Genomic DNA, 16,387 nt, shown 5'->3' on the forward strand with positions numbered 1-16,387 from the left:
GGGTTGCTTATTAATAAATAAGCCACTTTATATTTTTTCAAATAGAATTTGCCAAATTCTAAAGACATTTATTAGAAAATAATATCAGTTCTTTGGATGAAATGCTTTAAATACTTTGTAACTGCACTTATTTCATGTATCTTAGCGGAATGTCTCCTAAGCAGATTAGTATTAGGATACGTATGAGATAGTTTTTAATTTTCAACAGATATGTCTTTTTTTTTTAAGTCAGGCTTTTGTTTATTTTATATGTAAGTTCAACACTAAAATAAAACGAATAGTCCATGAATTTTAGTCACTAAGGTGGGCTGTATGATTTTGAACAAGTTACATAATGTCTTAGTACCCCAGGCAATTGTCCAATACAAGTTGCAGAGCAATTACTGACCTCCCCTGAAATTCCTACACCAATGAAATTATAGGTCTGGACCAAAACAAAAACATTTCATTCTATATTTATTTGTCTATATTTAAAATCTTCAACATCCATGAACTGTGAACCTAGTCAAAGATTGTTTATGTGAAGTCTGCAGTAACAATATTGTAGCATCCTCAGTTGTTTTCAAGTATTTACATTGTGCTTATAATTGCTAATTAAAAACAAACATAAGCTTGGCAATTTCTGGTTATTATTTTGGCATATAGATATGGTTTTGTGAAAACATATAGAAGGAAAATTGAAATAAAATTCAGTATTAAGTAGTCAATTATATTTTGATTTTTTAGTTGAACAGGAAAAAAATTGTTTGAGTCAAAATGTGTAAACATTGTGTAAGTATTCATTCTCTATAGATTTTTCTAACCAAGTAGCTGCATTCATATATAGGATCAAATGACTGTGAACTCCTAGAGGCCTTAGAGATCTGGTCAATTCCTTTTTTTTTTAACATAAGAGGAACCTTGAGTCTCAAGACATGAAATTACTCAAATTTTCATAGCACTTTAAATTTTAAAAATCATTTTCTTTTAAAAATTTTCTTGATGTATTTTGTTTTTACATCACATTCATTTCCACATATAACCCTTCTCCTCTTGCAGAGAACCATCAGTTTTAACAAAGATAAAAAAGAGAACACCACAAAATTGACCAAGTATCAACAAAGCCTGACATTATATGCTATGTTCTATCCCCATACTCCTTTGCCTCTAGAAAGAAGGTAGAGAGGAGCGTTTTCTCTCTTCTGCAGGCTAAAATTGATAATTATAATTACTGTTTTTTCTTCTGTAAAATGGGCATGTAACAGCACCACCTCACAAGGTTATGTTGTTAGGACCAAGTGAGATAATAAGTGTAAAGCAATTTGCAAACCTGACATATATACATATATGTGTATATATATTACTTATTATTTTTTATTTACTAGTTATTATTCCTATTTAGGTGCTAAACTCACAGTTACTAACCAGATTTTTTTGCTGCTGGATTTCATATGCTTAAATTTTTATATACTAGAGATATTGAAGCCTTGGTTCATTAAATTGAGATTTTAGGAGTAAATAGAGTTGAAAAATGATATGCCCAAGTAACTCTAATAACAGAAAAGAGCTATGTAAGAACAAAGAGGTCCTGGTGAAAAATATTATGAGAAATTTCAGGAGATAATTATCACTTTCACCTTTAAGGGGTCAAAGAAGATTTTGTGAAAGAGGGGACCCTTGAGTTCAGACTTAAAGGAAGTGACTACAGCAGTCATGCATGATAGAAGTACGAGATAAGACTGAAAAGGCAGATGGGACCCAGGCTGTAGAAGTCTTTGAATACAGAATCAGATGATTATGCTTTATTTGGAAGACAAAAAAACTGGAGTCTTTTGATGAAGGGATTGATGTGTTCAGAGTAGTACATTAGGATGATTACTTGGCACTGATGTGATAGATGATTTAGAGAGCAGTCAGATGGAAAGAAGAATAGTTAGAATATTTCAGTAACATAGACAAAAAGAAATGATTAAGATAATGGAACTTCTACACTTAACTATATTTTGATCCTTCATATTGAATTTAATCCTCAATTTTTTGTGTGTGGTATTTTGAGTCAATTTTCTTATATTTTCTAAGATTATACTTTGCCTTAGACATAAGACCCAAAAGACATAAAAATGAATTTTTTTTGGTAGCTCAAGGAGAACTAGGAACAGACATGGAAGGTATGTTGAATAGTGTTTATTTCAGAAATCTGAACCCAGGTAAGAATAATTATACCTAACATATCTTTATAAAAGATTCCTACTTACCTATCAGCTTTGCTTTAATGTTTCATGACTTATCTGCTTCTACTGTGATAAGAAACATATCTGAAATTTATAAAAACATGAGGAATGAAAAAATATATTTATCCCATTTTTATATATAAAATTTAATATATTTTAACAAAAATGAATTCAGGTGAGAACTGATTAAAATCTTGCATTTTGGAACTGAAAAAAATTAATACATATGACATGCAGGCACATGTGGAACAAATAAGGGTTCTATAGACTTATACATATTTAATACATAGATGTACTGCTCATATGCTTAGGTTTCTATTGTTCATACGTCTTAATTTTCCATTTTACATATTATTTCTTTTTTGTGAGTAGTGTCACCAAAAAGATGCAGTGTATTATAATGGATAGAGAGCTAACCTTGAAGCAAGGACAATATAGGTTTCAAGTCTGACATCTTATATGTACTATCTGTGTGACTCTGGGCAAGGTACTTATCCTCTGAATCCTCAAGGCTGGAAAATCTAGGAAAATTGATTGCAGAAAAGGTATCAGCCTATGTTGGTATAGGAGATTTCCTCACCAGAGTTTCTAATACCTGTGAAATCAGTCCAAATAATATATCCATGCAGTTATTTGTATTTTCTTATATGAGTGTTAATTAAAAACTGGTAACTCGCAAGTTCCAATACAGACTGACTTCGTTACTATCAGAATAGTCATTGTGTGACTAAAAAACCATGTCATAATCTTTTTATCTTTGTTGGTTCTACTCTTGAAATATTAATAATAATGACTCACTTCACAAGATGATTTTATGATTTGTAATTATCTTAACATTTTAAAGTGTAAATATTAATAAATTAGTTTTAAGAGACAGAGCATGACTTATGGAAAAGAACACTGAACTTGAAATCTCAAGCTCTAGTTTCAAATTGTGCCTCAGACACTTACTAGCTTTGTGATAATGAAAAGGTCATTTAACATCTTAGAACCATTTTCTCATTTGTAAATATGGATGATAATAATGTATTACCTCCTTCTTCACAGGGTTGTTGTGAGGAAAATACTTTGTAATCCCTAAAGCAATTATATAAATGTGGCTTATTATCATCACCAATATTTTATATAATTTGAGCATTTTTCTAGTTTCAATGTCCTCACATTCCCACTACTTACATTATAACTATAAATTAAATGCAGAGCTCATACTATAGCTTCTAAATGTAAATTTCAAAAGAATGAAGCTTTCATTTTTAAACTAAGGTTTTTTTACCTGTGAGAGTAATTCTTAATCTGACAGGGAAAGTGATTAAGAAAATGATTGTGAATTTTATTTCATTGGATTGGCTCTACAAATTTCTGTCACTTTAGAAACATAAATTATTAGACATTTAAAGATTCAATTCACTTTTTTAAGAAAGGTGTTGATAATAAATTTATATATAATTAAATTAATTATATATTATATAATTATTATATTAATAATACATTAATAATTGTATAAATTATATAATTAAATGTCAAATTCTGATGTAGATTTTTGTCTTAATTTATCCAGTCTTGAGAAAGATAATAAGGTATTGTAAGAAAGTGTTGTTTTATTGCTGTATTTTTTTAAAGTTCTCTCCTACTCTGTTATTATTGTAGAAGAAAGTAACTTCATTCATAATTGAAACAGAAAATTGTAGAGGCAGCTAAGTAAATGTTTTAAACAGGGCAAACCACCCTATTGAATTTTAAATTGATGCCAAATACCATGCCAAAATTGTCATTCTATGTCAAGCCAAATCTTGCCTTACCAGAAGGAAAAAATACTATGCTCTCATGTTTCTATAGATAAGTTAATAGGAATTTCAAGTTTTAAGTTATTTATTTGTTATTTATTCAAGTTATTTATTTGCAAGTTGTTCTCATCTGAAAATAATTATAGGTTTGTCATTCATAAGGTAGCTTCAAAATATGATCTAAGACATACAATCATTGATATTAAAGTTACTTTTCATAAAAAGTTAAATTTTTAAATTTAGTAATACTTAACTTTAAAAATATTAATTAATGGATTCTAAACTCCAGCCAGTACATGTTTTGAACAAACATCAAAATTGCTTGATTTATCAGACTTAAAATATTGAGTAATAAAAAACTTGTTCCCTTGGGAGGAAACAAGTTTAAAGATGTGTACGTGAAAAGCAATATCTGATAAATATTCATAATTATTTTTAAATCACAGAATTTCTACTCTGGAGACCTCAACAGAAAGAAGTGATAATAAAATACATACAATTTTTATATCATGAATAAATCTCAAGTTCTATCCATTGTCAATGTAATTGTTTTAAATGATTATAAATATTAGTTCTGAATGAATTATCAGGGAGTTTTGAAGAAATTTATGGTTGCAGAAAAAAAAGAATGAGTTTCATGACTAAAATAGTAAATATATAATTTATACTTTCTAGGACTTTCTGGATTTTATGCCAACCTTTATGTTATTGTAGGTGTTTATTTTACTATTCTTTTGGATTGTCCTTTCCTAAACAAAATACTCAAACTTTAGGGTCCTGGAGTGGGCCATTTTGGTTATTCTTAGAAGCTAATGTTGAATATATGTTATCCGTATTTCATAACATAAGAGAATACTCCAAGATACAGAGACATATATTAAATCATACACATTTGATCAGACAATAGAATATGAGTGAGTGCATGTTAAAAATGATGGCAACTGAGGACATGTTATATAGTATTTCAAACAAACATTGCATTGACTCAATAGAAATTTTAGAAATGTATAGATATGTGGGTCAGGGACACCTAATTTTAAAAACAATAATTCTAGTTATTGTCTCTCTATGTGTCATATATGTATATGCATACATATGCATATATATTTCAATTGAAAAATAAATAATAATGTAACTTGTCATCTTGAGGAGAGGGAATTATTTTTGGTCTTGGACACAATATTATGTATAAATTAAGAATGTTATGGTCCTGAGAATTATCTTTCTTTTTCACTGAATATATTTAGCAAAATCAAATTATTTATCCAGTATTTTCTATAATAATTTTAAAAATATTTTGAATGTTTTATTAAGGAAATACATAATATTTGATTATATGCAAAAGATGTTCAATTTTAGTTCACAACCATATTAAATAAAAACATTTCACTTACTTAGTCAATACTTCTATCTTCAGTTGCCTCTATAGGGTTGAATTTCATGTATCTTTTTGTTGTTGTAAGGACACATCTTCAGATTATTTTTTTTCTTAATCTTAATTTAAAATGAGGACTCACTCTGGATTAGTGGTTTAAATTAAGTCATTTTAAAATTTTCCTTCCACTATGGACTTTATGTATTTAAGGAAAGAATAACAGTGTCCCTAACTTATTACATGGATGGTAGAGAAAAATCATATGTATATTAGGTTTAAACTACCAATGTATTTCGTCAGTATTTTATGTTGGCATATTTTATTTAAAAATATCTTTATTTGATGTAACTTTTAATAATGATGTGATAATGCTATCTTTAATATTTGCTCACTTACTAGATTGCCAATAAGTGAACAAATTATTTCTTTATGAGCTTTTAATTTGAAAAAATATTTCTAATCAGTGTAACTTAAGAAATAATCAATTTTTGTTTGTAGATAATGTAAATTTTATTTACAAATTCCTTATAAGGACTTAGGTGTAAAAGAATGGTATAATTACAATGGCAACAGCTTTGGGACCATAACCATGGACAGTATAGCTTTATTGATCTTTCACTAGCATGCTAATGGATAAGGAAGATTTGAGGGATATAAGTTAGCACCTTCCTTCAGTTTCTGTTCTCGTGTTCCTACTCATAGCATTGAAATAGAGATTATTTGATGATGGTCAGCCAGCAAAGTGATAGAATTTTGAATATGAGATTAAAAGTGTAGGTAAGGGTCATTTTAGGTTTACTAGGCCCTGAAAACACAATTTATTACAATAATTTTTGCAAATAAGCATTTACACATTCTTACTAGTTTTCCAAATACATGAATCCTGATAAGAAAGGACTTACAGACATGAGGATCTCATGATAATTCAAGAAGTTTTTTTTTTGTTTTGTTTTGTTGTTTTTGTTACTTTACAGTGGAAATAAAGCTATAATACTATTTGGTTTAAATAAAGGCAAGAAAGTTATAGAAAAATTGTGTCACTATTATTTTCATTAGTCTAATAACTTCTGGGGTTTTGTTAAAGATCTTGATGTTTTCTACTAACAGGAAAAATAGTAACATGAAAAAGATGTTTGATTGAAAGCTTTATTATTAATTAGCATTGCTTATAGTTTGGCACTGTGATCTTTGTCAAAGTTTTTCATTGTTCTCAATTGGTTGTATAGATTTTGCCTTGTCTTAAACCTAAAGAAGTATCAAAGAATAGTGTAGCTAAGGAATATGCCCACATGCTAGAAACAATATCTCCATGTTTTCTTATAGGAATAAGCACATGGTTTTAGTAATCGAAATGTTTATTATTTGAATATATCTCTTTTGAGCTTTTTAAATTAAATCAATGAAACCATAAAATGTAATAATGTATCAGAGACAATTTTTTTCTCTTTGTTTTGACTTTTGTGTTTCAAATGTTTTTATTGGGTCAAGTAGAGTTTAGTGGAGAGAGCAATGGCTGGGTAATCAGGAGACCTGAGCTCTATTTCTGGCTCTGCCACTGACTAATTTTATGACCTTGGGTAAGTCATTTAATTTCTACTTTGGCTATTTAACTATAATTACCTAATGAATAGGGGTATGAAAATATATGAATGCTTTTAGCTTGCTTTTATCTATAGGTAAAAATCATTTTGTGTCAGTAGTAACATAAAATTACACAAGTAATTCAGAAGTCTTGGTGGAGCAACCATCTTGTTTAATCTAAACATTTTCTAGATTTTTTCATACATAATGAAGTTTCTTTCCTTGAGTTACAACTTATTTAAATATGTGTATTATTTGATAGAAATAATTCATTTTAACATTTGTGAAAAAGTATTTCTTCACTTTGTCGGCATGATGCATAAACAAATTTTCACATTACATATTTAAAATAAAATACTTTATGAATTCAGATTTAATACAGTTGCATTAATATTGTGATTTTTACTTTTTTATCTTTTTGGGGATGGGTAAGAGAAGATAATATACTTTTACTTTTGATGTATAGAGTCTGTACATAATTCTATAAGAATATGCTTTTCCTGGGGCTCTGCTCTTATTAGTCTCTGTGGACATAGGTGAAGAGTAGTAGGGTATAGAGAGACTTTTGTTACTGGTTTTGAATAAAGTTTGCATAGTAGCATAATGAACCTTCTAATTATCAGTATATATTAATACATATTTAATTTTTGTAATTAACAATAGGATTTATCTTTTATAATTTTGTATTTGAATACTTGTTATTTTCTTCTAATGGAATTTTTACATTCCTCACTATTCAATGATGAGTGATAGCTTGGTTATTGGAATGATTCAGTACTCTCAGTTGCTGTGATTTGAGTACATTGAATTCTAAAGATGCATTTTCCATAATACTTATGAAAATTATGTAACACAGAACTGAATTGTGAATTCTTTGATGAAATGATGTAGCACCTACCTGCCCTAATGATACAGCAATTATCATTTGAGGGTTTTGGTTTTGATTTTTTTTTCTTTTGTTCAAATATTCTAGTGCCAATTTTTTAGTTCTGGTAAAAGAGCATCTCTAGATGCTCAGTTTGATAGGATTTTTCATACTTTCAGACATATTAGTTAAATCTCTTGATGCCTTCTTAACTATCAAAAAAAGATACTCTCCAGAAAACACATCTTATCTACATGTTTGTTTTATTGTAAATATTGTGATAAAACTGTTACTCCCTGTATATTTTGACTTTCAAAAATAATGAAAGATCTTTTCTTTAATTTGAAGGTTATCTATAAATTTAAATGTGATTTAAATTAAATATATTTGCATTGGGATATATTCATTGCTCTATAGTATTGTCATGATAAGAATTGTTTGTATTAAATTGATCGATTGATCCATTATTCTGAATTTTCATTTGTGTACAAGTTAATTCAGTGAAACAAAAAAATGGAGAAAAATTATAAGGCCTTGTTTAGGCTGTTAGTGATGTTGGCAGTGATAATATAAATTCTTTACTTTCAGCAGTCATCAATCAATAAATAAATGACTCACAGATACAAGAGTACATTCCTTTTGAAATAGCAACATTTTGAACAGACTAGTAATCTCTGGTAACAGTCTTTTGTACTAATGGTGTCTCTCCTCAGCTTCAATGTCAGGATTGGTTATTCAGAATTGTAAAATATGGATACTCTATTTCCTACACTAACTCTATCTTTCTAATTCTTCTAACATGCAATAGTTTAATCAATTCTATATCAGTTCTTTCCTATTCCTCTTTGTGTCTACTTGATTATCTCTTCCTCACAACTGTGCACAGGCTTCTCTGGCAAAACGATTTTTGGCCCTTTCCCTCAGTGTCAATTTTTACCTTCTGAGTACATCCACTCACGCCCATCTCCTTTGTCTATGTCTGTCCATTACACGATGTGATCACAGAAGAAGTGGATTCAACAAGGAGAAGAAATTCAGGTCTGTCTCTTCTACTGCTTTATTCTTACTTTTTCATTTTTCTTTTCCTTAAGATTTTATCATAAATCATTTCACAGTTTGCTGTTTGTTTACAATATAATCAAATGCAGTCATTCAGATTTTAATTTTAGATGTTTATTAAAAAATATTTACCTAACGTCAAGTTGAATCAGTCATATTTATGTTATTTAAAAAATAGATTCACTTACATACTTTACAGCCTTTTAAGTGGCCAAAGGCACTGAATAAAAAATGATAAAAAGGTAAAAGAGCCTCTGCCCTAAAAGAATTTATGATCTAATGAGGAGATACTACATGTGGACATATAGATATATACAAAATAGATACAAACTAGATAATTTAGAGTAAAATATAGTTGCTGCCTTTAATTAACAAGTGATCATTAATATTTTTTTTTGCCCATTGAACTTATAAGCAGCATTTTACAATGTAAAATCCTTGTTTCAATTCCCAAAGTATTTATTGAGCACCTCTTATATACGAAACAGTATCCTTAAGTGTGACCAAGAAAAAAAAGCATAAAACATAGCCTCTTATTCTCAGAGAATTTAAGCTCACTGGTGAGATAAGATATGCACATATGAAATACAAAACAATATTACATGTAAAATGATTAAGTGTTAAATTAAGTGCAAATAGGAAATACTATGTGAGAATTTGAGAGGAATGTATTCCATGTTAGCTAGAATATAGTCAGGTAAAATAGAAGAGATACCACTTGAACTGGGCTTTCAGGACTGGTGTGCTTAGAACAATAAGAAGTCATTCCAGATGGGAGAAAAAAAATGAAAAGAAGAAATGAACAGGTGAATTTTGGGACAATAAAGACATGGAGATCTCTTATACAATGTTCACATAGCTTTGTACAGTTTAAGTGAATCCCGAGTATGTTTGACTGAATTTGAGAATGATTTTGAATTTGATTCTGTAATAATGCGAAGCCATTGAAGATTTGGTTAGAAAGGAGTGACATGATGAAAATAGTCTTTTTTAGGCATGTGAATATGACTGTGACATATAGAAAATAGGAAAAGGATTTGGCTGGAGGCAGAGGATCCATTAGGAAGCCTAAAACTAAGTATTTAAAAAATAATATGCTTAGCAATGACAAATGCTGTGGAAAGTCAAAGAGAAAAGGAGGAAGGAGTAAATAAGAGGGGATAGGAAAATAGGGAAGCATGTGAGAAAAACATATTTTACTACAATGAACTAGAAATAAGAGAAGGAAGGACACAATGGAAGAAAAAAAAGAGGGTACTAGGTAAAATTGTGAAGTAGTTGGAGTTTGTTTCTCCACCCAACAGAATGTGATGTAATGAATCTGTAATGAATGGTGGTATGATATATAATACTGATTTTGGGAAATAGCATGATAATCTAGATAGGCCAGATACAGAATTTATAAAGAAAAATAATAGGGAATAAAGTTGGAATGTTTGATTGGAGCCAGATTGTCAAAAGCTTTAAATATGAAGGCAAGAAGTATTGAATCATGAAAGCAGTAGAAAAACACTGATGATTTTTGAGCCTAGAGTAGGACATGGTAAAACTCATGCCTAAGGTAGGTTATTTTGATGAGTGTATGACGATATAGATAGAGAGTAGAAGAACTGGAATTAGAGAGACTGATTGGGAGCTTATCAAAATAGTTCATCCAAGTGGTTACTATTAGAACTAAGGTATTACCCATTTGAGTAAAGAGAAGGGGACAGATGCCAGAAATTTCGGGTGTATAGAATTGACAGAAAATGACATGTAATTTAGATATAGGTTATGAAAGAGAGAGGAATCAAATATGATTCTGAGATTGTAAACCTAAATAACTAAGGAGATTTTAGTGCTCTTGAAACTGAGAAGTTTGAAGAAGTTAATTTAGTGGAAGGTCTAGATGTTATGGTTCTGTAAATATTCATTGGACTCTCCTTTTTGTCGTCTTTCACTTAACAAAGTGAACAAGTTATTTTTAAAGGCTATTTGTCAAATTATTTTGATTTGCGTTATATCTGGTTGTGCAGTAAGGGTCCAAATGTAATGAGCACGGACCTTTAAAGTTAGGAAACTGAAATGTCATTTTTTTGGCGATTGGGATTAAATGACTTGCCCAGGGTCACACAGCTTGTAAGTGTCAAGTGTTTGGTCTGAGGGTGTATTTCAACTCAGGTCCTCCTGAGTTCGGGGCTGGTGCTCTATCCACTGACCACCTAGGTGCCTCCTGAAATGTTATTCTTTAAAGACCTATAAGATTTCCACTCATTAGGAGGAAATTGCATATTCTCCCTCCCTTCTTTTCAATAACACTCTTATCTATGTCACTGTGAACCAGGAGAAAACAAAGATCTAGCATACTATGTCCTTTCTAATATCCCTCACACTGTGTCACCCTCCAGGCAACCTATAAACCAGTGTTTCTCAAAGTATGATCCAGAGACCAACAAGGAGTCCTCATCACCCTGTCAGGGTGAGGTCAAAAGTATTTTCATAATAATACTAAGTCATTTTAATTTTTAATACAGTAAATAATGATCAATATAACCCATACACAAAAGCTCCTTATTAATTTTTAAGAGTGTAAGGGATTCTGAGACCAATAATTTGAGAACTATTGCTATAAACCAACCATTCTTTATGTCTTTTATAAACATTCCTCAATGTCAATTCTGAATATAAAGCTATTCACATAATTTTAAAAGTAAAATTTGTTTCATATTGTAATATTTCTTGGTGGAGAACCCATTAAGGTTTTTAATTTTCATCTAATTTGTTCAATTTGATAAGGCTATTTCTTAGTAAACAGTAGTCAGTTATTTTTATTGTCATGCATATGAGTTATATTATTTAAAGAAAAAATGATGCACCAAATTTAGGTAACTTCATGGCTTGGCTGCATTTAAAAACAGTTAATGAATAAGTGAAAGCCAAATACAAATGTTTGCCTCAAAACTATTCTTAGAAAAATAGTCATGCATACAATAAAAAAACAGAATTGGAATCTGTATTTACTTTGTTTTCTAAAAATTTTAATGGGATATGTATTTCTCCCCAATAATTATCATAAAAAGCAGGCTAGGGGCTCAATATTTAAATGATATAGATTTTTTTTCTTTCTACTTGAAAGTGAAATGAGATCCATAACAGAAACTATTAATGCTAAATACAATGGAATCCTGTTACAGTATGGCTGTCAGACCTGCAGTCAGGAAGACTCATCTTCCTGAGTTCAAATCTGACCTGAGACATTTACTAGCTCTGTGACCCTGGGGCAAGTCACTTAACCCAGGTTTCTCATCTACACAAATGACCCAGAGAAGGAAATAGCAAACCACTCCAGTATCTTTGCCAAGAAGACTCCAAAGGGGTCACAAAGAGTTCAAAATGACTGAAATGAAACAACAACAAATCATTACACACATTTATTTATAGCCTTTGGTCAAATTATGTCCCTGTAACATAGGAACATATAGTAAAAGCCTGATATAACACAACCTGTAAGGAAGGAATTACACCTGATAGGATTATATTTGTGTTATGAAATTATTTATTTCACTATAATAATTAAGAAGACTAGGATAAGGGAGGTTATTAATCTAGCCACTAATGTGTTGCTTTGTTGCATGCCTTTTATATTTTTAGGCTTTATTGTTAGCAAATACATACAGGTACATATAAGATTATGCTTTGCATATATGTACATAAAATAAATCACAATATTATGTATTCAATTTACCTTTACTTTGCATATATTTAACTAAAATATACTTAGTCAAGTGAAAATTTTCCAATAAATGTTTATCAAGAGGTATTATTTTTCTAGTAGTTTTTTGAAAATTAAAAATTATGTTATTTAAAATGCTGATATTTGGGAAAATTGGGAATTTACAGATGTGAAATCTACAGGAATTAATTTTAAGTTTTTCATTCCTTATTAAGTATATGATGATATTTGAGGTAGATTATTTTAAGTTTGGTTAATTTGTTTATGGAAAACTATTAGAAAGTCTTCCTTAAGACAAGATGTAATAAAGAAAAGAAGTAACTATAAGAAGGAATTAGTATTGTGGATTTATGAAGAAAGTCTTAGGTTCAGAATGTAACAAAGACCTGGGTGATAGTATTTTTTAGATATGGGAAATATAGAAATATTAATAAGATAAGAAAAAAGAAGTGGGTAAAATATGGGAAAGGGTTTTTGAAAACAGATGTGAATTAAGTAGAAACTAAATTTAGAAAATGAAAGGAAATGTTAATTTCAGAAACAAAAGAAATATAGGATTAAACTGGGGCAATAAAAAATTGAAAAGAAAAGAATTAGTACTTGATGCTGTGATTTTTTTTTTCTTCTGAGAAATGAGGTTTCATTTTAACAGTAGGGTTTCCATGATAGTAAACAAAGAGGATAAACAGAGATTAAAATGGAATTGTGAAAACTAGTTTGGATGAATTAATGGCCTAATTTAATAGAATTATTTGAATTGGAAGAGAATGACTTTAAGACCACAAGTCATCAGATGTTTTGTAACTATCTACAGGTGCATGTAGCAAATAGTGAATCGTGCTTACATGAATGTGAATAACTTAGTTTTTAAAACCTTATGGTCATACAGAGGTAGAGAAGACAGAAATTCTTTATTCAATACTTCAAGAATTCATTGTTTCATTAGTGTGGTTATTTACTCAAATAATGCAGATTATAACCCATACATGCAATATATGGTCTTCATGACTTACTGTAATGGGGTGGGGGACAGGAAAGCCATCTTTCTGGTAATAGACTTCTCTACAATTTGATTGTACCTCAGATAACATACATATAGTTTTATCAGTGGACTGTCATTTGAATTTTTTCCAGATGAATGGGACCTGCCAGAACTTGAAGCCAGGGTTCCCTCCTTACTAATGAATTGAGAGTTATCAGAATAAGACTCTTTTTGAGTAATAAACACATAAGAAACAACCATGTGTCAGGCCATGAAATGAAGGGGAGGAAAAATAGGGGCAAGCAGAATAAGTACTAGCTGTAGGAGGTGGAATTAAGCTACAGAAGAGAAGACTTTGGAGTGATATAATAGCTATTTCCAAGTGGCCAAATCCAGCTTGATAACTGAGGGGGAAATAACACTTCCTAACAGTACTGTCTCAAAATGCAATGGGCTACCTCAGTTCTCTGTTATAGGAGGTCTTCAGATGTAGGTATTGGTAGGAGAATTTTTCATTTGGACTAGATGATCTCTGAGCTACCTTCCATCTCTAATCCAGTTTATTCTATGTTATTACATATGTAGCTGTTCTCAGCTCCCTGACATCTTCAAATGTAATATATTCACCTAAATAATTACTAAAAAATGTTAAATATGACAGAACTGAGGACAGAGTCTTTTAGTATACTGCTAGAAACTGTCCTCCAGGTTTACATCACCCCATTAATCAAAATTCTTTGAATACTTAAATGTATCTGTATATACTCCTTTCAGTTATTCAGACAACAAAGGGCACAGGATGCCCTTTCATCATGTACAACTCTTGTTCTTCCATACATTCTTCATAGAGGGTCCACTGAACTTCCTTGTGACCTACCAGATCTCTTGACATTGAGTATATACTAGTAGACTTCATGGACTTTGGACTGCTTCATTTATCACTTACTTTCCCACATAACCAGGTCACCTTGTTTTCTAGTTTTCTGTAATGATATCCAATATATGTTGCTTCTCTTGTGCAATTCTTTGTTGAAAATGTATTTCAACCTACTCACATGTCTTCATTGCCTTTTTATTAATGTCAACCTAAGTATTTTTGGTGACTGTGGTATTCTATCATTTACAGTAATACAGCATCACCAGAATAATATTAATAAAAATATGGGCCTTTGTTTTTGGGAAGAAATTGGATGCTATTAAATAAATTCCTCTTCTCACATTACATAGACACTATTTCTTCCTTTACCCCTGTCTTGCATGAAGAAGTTGCCCTCCTCCTTGTCAAGATAAATCCCTCTACATAAACCCTTCATTTTACCCCTTCCTCTTTTCTCCAGCAAATTTCCACTACCATCATCCCCACTCTCACTAATTTTCAATCTGTCATGATCTGAAGTCTTTTCCCCTGTAGCCTACAAACATACCCATGTCTTATCTTCAGAAAAAAATACTCTTCCTTAATACTACCATCCCTTCTAGCTATTATCCTATGTCTTCCCTCCCCTTTTCAGCTAAATTCCTTGAAAAAACTCCATTACATGCCTTCACTTTATTTCCCCTTATCCAGTTTTAAACACTCTGAAGCATGACTTCTGAACTAATGTTTTCTAAAGTCACTAGTGATCTCAGATCCCAACGATGGTCACCAATACAATCAATATTACATATTAATCGCCAAATCCAATGCTACTTTTTCTCATTTTTCATTCTTTTCACCTGTCTACAGTCTTTGACATTCTCTCCTTCATATCCTCTACTTTCTAGGTTTTCGTGACACTTTTTTCTTGATTCTCCTACTTGACTGCTCTTTCTTAGTCTCCTTTGCTGGGTTTTCCACCAGGCCACATCCACTAACCCAAGGCTCTATCCTGGGCCTTTTTCTCTTTTTCCTTTGTACTATCCTGCTTGGTGATTTTTATCAATTCCCTTGGGTTCAAATATCATCTCTATGCAGATGATTCTCAGATCTATGTATCTTGTATCTCTCTCTTGAGCTACAGTCGCATATCAACAGCTGCCTTTTGGATATTTTGAGTTGGGTGTTTAGGAATCTCAAACTCAATATGTTCAAAATAGAACTTATTATCTTTACCTTTGAAACAATTCCCTCTTCCAAATTCCTCTATTACTGTCCAAAGGCACCACTATTGTCTCAGTCACCAACACTTGCAACTTGTAAGCTTGACTCTTCACTTTCAACCCACATAACCACTCTGTTGTGAATCATATCTTATAGAAAAATCACTTTTTCGTTTGGACCCTGTGCTAGACATCTTTCCTCAGAGTGGCAAATACCTGGTGAGCATATTTCTCCCTCTTTAAAGCCTCTGTTGATATTAACAATTGCAGGGACTTTGCACAAGGTTAGATATATTTTTCAAGGAATCTTGTGTGATTTTAATATATACATATTGAGACACCTTGTTGGAGAACACTTAAAATAGCATTTTGTTCTACTAAATCAATGTTTTGTGATAATCAATAAAAAGCAAGCTTAATGGAATCTTGCATTATGTGCATCTCTCACTCAATTGTATAACTGTAATTATGTGACCCTTTGGAGGATATAATTTGTGAAAGACTTGCCTGGTCCTTTCTCATACCTTCATCAAGAATGGTCTCGATATGTGTTTAGATTATTCTCATCATAATTTTATAGAGATGGGAAAGTAGTCACATGAGTCAATAGCCACTGATATTATCTTTATTGTCTTTTTAATGTAATAATATTCATGATTTTCTCTAAGAATTTTGCATCTTCTTTGCTTTTAGATATCTTTAGAATTGATCCATCAGCACCCTCCAATTTGTATTACCTC

At 30.8% G+C, this 16,387-nt stretch overlaps 1 protein-coding gene across 34 annotated transcripts in view; it reads left to right on the plus strand.

The window, feature by feature from the left end:
* RIMS2 (regulating synaptic membrane exocytosis 2) overlaps positions 1 to 16,387 on the plus strand; it is an 850,283-nt gene that overhangs the window by 596,996 nt on the left and 236,900 nt on the right. For 7 of the 34 annotated variants that reach the window (XM_027849890.1, XM_027849896.1, XM_027849889.1 and 4 more), the window contains one exon: positions 8,821 to 8,853. The exons of 23 other annotated variants lie outside the window; for them this stretch is intronic. In XM_027849890.1, coding sequence (XP_027705691.1) covers positions 8,821 to 8,853 — 33 coding nt within the window. Of the gene's footprint in view, positions 1 to 8,811; positions 8,854 to 16,387 lie in introns of all 34 variants that reach the window. 4 more of the 34 variants (XM_027849888.1, XM_027849907.1, XM_027849894.1 and 1 more) reach the window with 2 other exon arrangements.

The sequence above is a fragment of the Vombatus ursinus genome, unplaced genomic scaffold, assembly GCF_900497805.2.
Source record: "Vombatus ursinus unplaced genomic scaffold, bare-nosed wombat genome assembly UNPS02008961.1, whole genome shotgun sequence".
Taxonomy (NCBI): Eukaryota; Metazoa; Chordata; class Mammalia; order Diprotodontia; family Vombatidae; genus Vombatus; species Vombatus ursinus.